The sequence below is a fragment of the Vicugna pacos genome, chromosome X (assembly GCF_048564905.1).
Source record: "Vicugna pacos chromosome X, VicPac4, whole genome shotgun sequence".
NCBI lineage: Eukaryota > Metazoa > Chordata > Mammalia > Artiodactyla > Camelidae > Vicugna > Vicugna pacos.
Window position 1 is genome coordinate 48,878,802 of NC_133023.1, and position 8,434 is coordinate 48,887,235.

At 45.4% G+C, this 8,434-nt stretch overlaps 1 protein-coding gene across 5 annotated transcripts; it reads right to left on the reverse strand.

Moving 5' to 3' along the window:
- Positions 1 to 5,326: 5,326 nt before the first annotated feature.
- On the reverse strand, positions 5,327 to 7,985 carry ASB12 (ankyrin repeat and SOCS box containing 12). 5 transcript variants are annotated; one of them, XM_072956534.1, is made up of 3 exons: positions 7,905 to 7,985; positions 6,025 to 6,874; positions 5,327 to 5,602 (listed from the first exon to the last, which is right to left on the reverse strand). In XM_072956534.1, the coding sequence occupies exons 2-3, from the start codon at positions 6,848 to 6,850 to the stop codon at positions 5,469 to 5,471; spliced, it is 960 nt and encodes a 319-aa protein (XP_072812635.1). In that variant the 5' UTR covers positions 6,851 to 6,874; positions 7,905 to 7,985; the 3' UTR covers positions 5,327 to 5,468. The 5 variants fall into 5 exon arrangements, with proteins under 5 accessions (XP_072812635.1, XP_072812632.1, XP_072812634.1 ...); XM_072956531.1 differs by having other exon boundaries at positions 7,897 to 7,984; XM_072956533.1 differs by lacking the exon at positions 7,905 to 7,985 and adding an exon at positions 7,600 to 7,647.
- Between the last annotated feature and the right edge of the window lie 449 nt (positions 7,986 to 8,434).

Here is an 8,434-nt window from a genome sequence, read left to right on the forward strand (position 1 = left end):
GTTTTTTTATTTCTTCTGTAGTGTTCATAAGTCCAGGTTTAGGAGAGGACAGTGGCTTGTTCCAACGTTAATGTGTTACTCGGTGAGAGATTAAAGTTATTGAATGAACACAAGGTCAAAGATGGACAGGAAAGGAAGTGAAGACAAGGTAAGGGGGCAAATGGAGAGAAGGCAGGGAATCACATGGTGCCTGAAACACAGAGCCTGGCACAGAGTAGATCTCAATAAATATTTGTTGAGTGAAAGAATGGGAAATTCTCTGAGGTCAAACCATAGGTTTCCAGGAATGTCATTTCTGGAAGCAGGCAACTGGCCAGAAAGGGTGGCCTGCATTTCCAGGTGAAGCCAAGGGAGCAAGTGGTAGAATGGAAGGTAGATGTTGTGAGAGCCAAAAAGGTGAAGGAACTGCAGGTGAAGGCATTGGAGGACTCACTGGAGCAGACCCAGGCATCAGCCCAGCCTCCACTTTTCTACTGGGAGGAGATAGCCTGCATTGGGAGAAGACTGGCAAAGTAGGAGCTAGCAAGTATACTAGTGTCTAGAAGCTAATGTCTTCTATGCCTGTAGGTGGACAGAGCTCAAAAGGTACCAAGATGAAGCAGATGGTTTTTCATCTTGCATCTTAGTCAAGGAGATGGCTTGACTGTGTAGGAGCAGGGTTTCCCTGGGGCTGGGGGAACAACGAAGGCCCTTTAGAGTTTGGAAATTACCAGCAAAAGTAGAGCAGAGAGAGTGAGAGCTCTGCCTCTCCCATATGCCCAGCCCCTCACTTTGGACTTGACCCAAACCCTTTAGTCTATCCTCAGTGCCAAGGGCTGCCACCTTTCCTTGCCTTGCTGCGTCACTCCTTAGTGCCAGCTCTATCATGGGGGCCAGGGCTGGGCCCTCTGAAAACTAAGGGGCTGCAACCCTTCTCAGTGAGAGAGAGCCCTGTGCACATACTGCCCAGGCCCATGAAATGAAGTCAGGGCTTGCCCTCACTCTTCCTCAGTGCTCGCACTCACACATAAGGCAGAACATGGCATCCTGGGAGGAGCCCTGGCCTATGCAACAAGGAACCTCATGGATTCTAGTTCTGGTTCTACCTTGCCTCACTGTGTGGCCTTAGGCAAGTTTCTTCCTTTCTCTGGGCCTTAGTTTCCACATCTGTACAAAAACTTTTCTGACTACCTCAGAGTTGTTCTAGAAGTAAGCGAAATGATGGGTGTGCAAATGTTTTGTAAGAGGTCAAATGCTCTGGGCCTGCAAGAGAGAGATTAAATTAATGCTGCCAGAATAAACCCAAGCATACATGGTCAATTAATTTATGACAAAGGATCTAAGATATACAATGAGGAAAGGACAGTCTCTTCAATAAATGGTGCTGGGCAGGGAAATATATACAAGATCTTGTGGTAGCTCACAGCAAAAAAAAATGTGACAATGAATATATGTATGTTCATGTATAATTGAAAAATCATGCTCTACACTGGAATTTGACACAACATTGTAAAATGACTATAACTCAATAAAATTGTTATAAAAAATAAATAAATGATTCTGGGAAAACTGGACAGCCACATGCAAAAAAAAAAAGAAAACCCATGAAACTGAACCACTATCATATACCATACAAAAAATTAACAGAAAGTAGATTAAAGACTTTAATATAAAATCTGAAACCATGAAACTCCTAGAAGAAAATATTAGCAGTAAGCTCCTTGACATCAGTTTTGGCAGTGATTTTTTTTGTCTTTGACACCAAGAGCAAAGGCAATAAAAGCAAAAATAAACAAGTGGGACTGCACAGCAAGAGAGACTATCCACAAAATGAAAAAGTAACCTATTAAATGGGAGGAGGTACTTGTGAATTATATATCCTACAAGGGGTCAATATCCGAAACATAGAGAGAACTCATACAATTCAACATCAAAAACAACAACAACAATAACAATAACAACAACAAAAACAACAACAACAACCACCACCTGATTTAACAAAGGACAGAAGACCTGAATAGACATTTTTTTCAAAGAAGATACACAGATGACCAACAGATACATGAAAAGGTGTTCAGTATCACTAACCATCAGGGAAATGAAAATCAAAATCACAATAAGATCTCACCTCACCCCTGTTAAAATGGCTGTTATCAAAAAGATAAGACATAACAAGTGCTGGCAAGGATTTAGAGAGAAGGGAATCCTTGTGAACTGTTGGTGGGAATGTAAATTGGTACGTCCACTATGGAAAACATTATGGAGGTGTCTCAAAAATTGAAATAAAACTACCATATTATCCAGCAACCCCACTTCTGGGTATTTATCCAAGGAAAACAAAAACACTATATATATGCACCCCCATGTTTACTGTAGCATTATTTACAATAGCCAAGACATGGAAGCAACCCACGTGTTCATCAATGGATAAAGAAAATGGAATATTATTCAGCCATAAAAAGAATGAAATCTTGCCATTTGCAACAACATGGATGGACCTGGAAGGCATTATGCTAAGTGAAAAAAGTCAGACAGAGAAAGACAAATACAATATCATCTCACTTATATGTGGAATCTAAAATTAAGAGAAAAAAATGAGCTTATAGGTACAGAGAACAGATTGGTAATTGCCAGAGGCAGGGGTTGGGGGTGGACAAAATGGGTGAAGGGCATCAAAAAGTACAAACTTCCAGTTACAAAATAAGTAAGTCATGGGGATGTAATGTACAGCATGGTGGATATGGTTAACAATACTGTATTGCCTATTTGAAAGTTGCTAAGAGAGTAGATCTTAAATGTTCTCACAAGGAAAAAAATGTAACTATGCATGGTGATGAATGTTAACTAGACTTGTTGTGATTATTTCACAATATACACAAATACTGAATCATTATGTTCTACACCTGGAACAAATACAATTTTATATGTCAATTACATCTCACTAGTCCAGTTTATAGTCAAGATCTAACAGGGAAAACAAATTACCTGGAAGCTGGTGGTTGTAGTAGTGGGGAATAGGAAGACTAGGTTATCATCTGCATCCAATGCCAACAAGAGACTAAAGGCAAGGGGTGAGATTTCATTCCAGGAACCTCCTCCTCACAACTCCTAGGGAAAGTTACCTCAGAAAGTTCATCGTAAGAATTTGAGATGATCCATTTTAACTCCTGGCCTGTTGTCTGGTTAGGGAAGAGACTAAGGCACCAGGCCTTAAAGTCGTTTCTGTCCACAGCAGCACAGGCAACTGGGAAAACAGCTGAGAGATGTTTGGAAAGCTGGGCTGCCAATAACATGGGAACTTAATTTAGAAAGGTTCCCAGTCTGCTCATCTGTGAAATAGGGCAAAGAGTTGCAGCCATTTCTCTCTGCCTAGAATTTGGTATGCTCCTACATCCTCATAAAATGCAAGTCACTTGAAATGTGCAGAGTATCCATGTGCTTTCAGGGGTCAACCAAAGAATCTGTGTTCCAGATGACACAGGGGAGGCCACCCTGGCCAGGCCCCATTTGAATGGTGTACTTTCCCGGGGTCCTATAGCAGATGGGGCTGCTGAAGTTGACTCCTAATTCCCAAGGGCCCTGACTAAGGGTATAGGGGGCAGAGCCCAGGGTGGGGTCCTGGACAATTCACCTTTCAGGAACCTAGAATGAAAAAAAGGTGGAAGAGACCTACAGCCTACCCTGAAGCCCTTTGTCTGCACTTACAGCCCAGTCTTTCAGTTATCTTTGCTCCTTGGAGATAAACAGCTGCACTACTCTCCAAGATGGAAAAGAATGAAAGTCTGGAAGCTGAGTTGGGCAGGACCATGAGGATAGATGTCCTGTTTTCTTGCCTCCTTTCCTAGTCTCTCAGGCACTAGGAGCTAGGGAGAGGGGGAGAGGTAAGAAGAGGGAGAAGCAAGTCAGATCAAGACCACATTTCCTGCCTTCCTTTCCATATGAGGGAGATCATTATGTAGGGGCAGGAGTCTGTACAGGCAGCTCCCAGGAAAAGCTCTAAACACCTAAAGTACTTCCCACATACAGGTAATCTGGGCTCTCTTCCTCTATCGCTTCATCTTGTGTCTCTTTCACTGCTCATCCACATCCCCACCCACAGTTGTACATACAAGAAGGTACTGTGAAAGGATAAAGATTTAACAAAATTGAAGGTGACTGGATCTGGATTTGGGTGGTTATCTGTGCTTGTCCAGGCCCCATTTGCCTCCTTCCCCTGCTCTTCTCCACATCAGAGGGGGACAGACCACTGCAGGCTGCATTTCCCAGGCTTTTTCATCAATAATCTTCTGGCTGATTCAAGCAATGGGGGGCATTGATGGGAGGGTAAGAAAAACAGGGAAGCCAGGGTACTTAGCCTCCCCTTTTTGTGCCTCTGGTGGTATCTGTGCTGTGTCTCTTCAATGGCTCCCACTGTCAATACACTTCCAATTCTGCTCTGTGATCCCAGTTGCTGGCTCAGGTCATACCACCTTTTCCCACTGTCCTTCCGTTTTTCATCTTCCCCTGTTCTGCCCTATATTGCAAGGGGGTGAGGGCTGACCCATGTAGTCTGTGTTTTTCAGGCTCTCATATTAGTTGACTTCTAGTTTCCCCCAGTGAGAGAGACATTGGAATCAGATTGAAGGGCAAGAATGAGGGAAAGGAGAGGGTATTTCTTCCTTTCCTCTGGTTTGGGCACCCACGTTAGATAGATCTGTGATTCCACTTTCCATCAGCAGACCCCTGTACCTGGACTCTGGACATACCTTCTTCCTCACCCCTCCAGCCTAAGGGTGGTATTGGCCTCCTGCTGTCACTGATCTCTGGGTTAGTTTCCCATCCTTATAGCTTCTCAGCCTATTACCTATGTAATCAATATTTTTTCTATATTAAATTCACTGTCATAAATATTTGGTAACTTGTTTTCCTAGTTAGGTCTTGACTATAAACTGGACTCGTGGGCATGCAGCCTATGATTCAAGGTGAGTGAATGGGAGGCTCCTTGGTCACTTGAGGGAGTTGGGTAACAGCCCCTGAAAAGGTGACCTATACCAGCCAGAGAGGTAAATGGAGATACAGAGCTGAGCAAGCTGATGCTACCTTTCTACTTGAATTCTCTAAGACCTTGCTTCTAGGTCATTATAGCTCCACATCCTCTCAAGGATCTTGGTGGGGAGGTATGGGCCATAGGATTAGTTTTCTCTTTTTTACTCTTTCAATGGCCAGGCTCTTATGCCTATCAAATTCCCGACCACTATAATACTTCCCCATGGCCAACCAGATCCCTTCCCCCAGTGAACCAACCCCCACCCCCCAACATACACACATATATACACAGATACACCCCCAGACACAACAGCCCACAGGATTTATTTTGTTGAGGATTTTATTGTGGAGGATAGTACAGGAGAGCAGCTTCAGGTGGGTGGGTAGAGCTGTAATGCCCTTCAGCTACCTGGATCCCCAGGTGGTTTCTGGAGGCATTGTGTGTTTCTGGACAGGCTGTGAGATTACAGTTGGTGTTTGAGGTAGCTAATAAGCATGGGGGGAATATCCAGCTGGTCGATGGCTTGTGGCTGGCTGGCCTGGCGCAGTGCTCTGTGGATAACTAAACGGGCCTGTGATAGTAGTGACCGTGGAGTGGCTACAGCAAGGAGAAATAGGTCATGAGCAGCAATTCTCAGTGTAATTCTCCCACCCAAGCCTACATCCATTCTGCCCTGGCTACTGTAAGCCTAATTGCTCTCTCCCTTCTAACAAATATCCCCCTCCCTGCACTCAGTGCATGGTACCAATGGGGCACACTGAAGCCTAGAGAGGGCATGTTCAAGGCTACAAAATAGTCATTGGCAAAGCAAGAACCAGAAATTGGGCTAGTGCTACCCCCTCCTCATCTTAGTGATCCCTTCCCTAAAAAGGAATCTGTAACTTCTTCTCCACTGGGGCCCCTGAAGAGGGAAGATGGTGTTTTCTCCAGTTCATCCCCAAATTGGCTTGGGGGGTGATTTGGGGCCCTGAGACCTCCAAACTAGGAGATGTATTAGAACTGGTCTGCTTGACACTCACCTCGGGCCTGTAGCAGCAATGCAGTGCCTTTATCACATCGAGAGTTCAGGTCCAGGGAGAGAGTTGGAAGGTAGATATTAGCACCAAAATCAATTAACAGCCGAATGTACTCGGGCTCACAATTATGGTGGAGACATATTTCAAGGAGGGTGCGGGGCCGTGGGACTCGAGCCAACAGGTGCTGGTCAGTGCAGTTGTAGTCGGGGTCAGCTCCATGGAGCAAAAGAAGGCGGAAACAGTCAAGGTGACCATAGACTGCAGCCATATAGAGGGGACCAGAACATGAAGCTATGTTCGACGCCCAGACTGGTAGTTTCGCCTTCACATTGGCCTCTGCACCATGACCCAGGAGCTCCTGCAGTATGGCAACAGCACCATCACGGGCAGCTGTGAGCACAGGAGAGCAGTTGTTGTAGATGCTACCACCAGGACAGGCACCAGCTTCCAGAAGCACACGCACACAGTCTAGATGGCCATGACTGACAGCAGTAAAAAGTGGTGTCTGTGCCTTGACGTCCAAGCTGTCAACATCAGCACCATGTGCCAGGAGGACCTGCAAGCAGCTAAGGTGACCATAAGAAGCAGCCAAGCGCAAGGGTGTCCCAGGGACTCCCCAGCCACTCCTACTGTTGATGAATCGTTTGTAACGCTCCTGGCACAAAAGCTGGTCCAAGGTATAGGAGTCATTGTTGTACACTGCTTGATTGAGAGCCTGTTTCTCCCCTGTGTCAGTGTCCTCCTCCTCCTTGTCGGGCTGCAGGAGGGAGAAGATCTTGGTGATGTCCATGAGATTGACTTTGACTGATTTCAGCAGAACTATTCTCATTATGAGCAGGAGGATATGCCAGATCTGTGGGTGACAAAAACATGAGAGAGAGTGAGGGCACCCATCAAAAGCCTGGATGCCAGCCCTTGGCCCCTATCCTTCACTTCACCATCAGGCTCTCCACTCATGGGTCCCCTGCTTCTAACTCCTAATCCATCTTATTTCAGGCCCGAGAGATGGTTGTCCAAACAGATCAGGCCATTTCATAGCTTAGTGCCTTTGCATATGCTGTTCTGTCAGCCCTTCAAACTCCTACTTCTGGGATGTCTTCCCTAATCTCCTCCTCCACCTGCTCAGGGCTTCCAAAGGATCACAACTAGACTTTAACTATGAGCTTTCACACCACATTTCCACTTATCTATGCTTCGTTAGTGTGTAAACTCCAAGATGAGGACTCCTGTATCCATCTTATTATTCCTCCACTCCCAGTAGGGCCTACATCATGGCTGGGGATTTGGTAGATGCATCTCCCTTAGTTCAGAATGTATGGACTAATAAAGTGGTTCTGGTCTGGCAGTTGCTAGGCCAACAGAATGGTGCTCTGTGGTGTCAAGCTGTCTTCCCTGAGCATTCTGACATTAATCTCATGGGGCAGGCCTTTTAGATGAGATTCGACCTCTTCACTGTCCCTCATAGCTGACCTCCTCTCAGACTCAGGCCCCATGTTTCAGGCAACAAAGTTGCTGAGGAAATGAATGGTGAATGTTATTTACTGATTAAATAAAGAAGTGACATTACACAGAACACACTTCAAGTAAAATGAAGTCAAAGAGATGGTAGGAAATACTCGAGGTTTCCAGAGCAAGTCCTCCTCTCTGGTGACAACTGGTTTTTCCATCACGACCACTTCAGTCCAGGAGTCCCTTGGATTTACAGCCCCTTTTTGAAATCCATGGCTTCCCCTTCTCTCTGGGTCAAGCCTTTTCCCATCCTCTCTGCTCCACCCAATTTGGAACCTTGCCTCAATCCTCACTTATCTCCCCATCATCCCCAGGCCCTATGAAAACACCCATGGCCCAATATCCCAGTGACTGACTCAAACTAACCCCTTGACCTTTCCAGTCCTGTTCCTAATGCTCCAACATCAGTTTGTAATGTCATCAGGGTAAGTTGGTAGGTTTTTCAGAGATTTAGTTCCCTCCTCCCATATACCCTGCAGCCATGGGCTCAGGGCCACACACCTCTTTTTATTCACTGTCCACCTCCACCCCTCTTTGTTAGTTTGGGACCTCAGGTACACACCTCATAGAAAAAATTGTGACGTGAGTAGGTGGGGTCTCCCTCAACTTTAGGTCCCTCCTCACCAGTCAACATCAACTCCATATTCAGTCTTATTATTTATTCATTTTGGGGTGCAATTACAAGAAGAGGATTTCAGAAATCAGGCAGACCTGTTTGCAACTCAACACCCTCATTTCCTATCTGAGTAACCTTGGGCATACCTCTTCCCTTCTTTGGGAATCATTTTCCTCATTGTTAAGACAGAAATGATAGTCCCTGCCTCATGGGGTTGTTAAAAGAAAGAGCCCTATCCCCATATATCAGATCTTCAAAGGTGAGCTTCCTCTGCACCTTCAACCTCTT

What these genes read in the sequence shown, in the direction of transcription:
- ASB12 (XM_072956534.1), bottom strand. Translation starts at nt 6,850, where the DNA reads ATGAGAATAGTTCTGCTGAAATCAGTCAAAGTCAATCTCATGGACATC. An exon ending in ATTGCTGCTACAGGCCCGAG is followed by an intron (nt 5,603 to 6,024) that starts GTGAGTGTCAAG and finishes TCCTTGCTGTAG; the next exon opens with CCACTCCACGGTCACTACTA.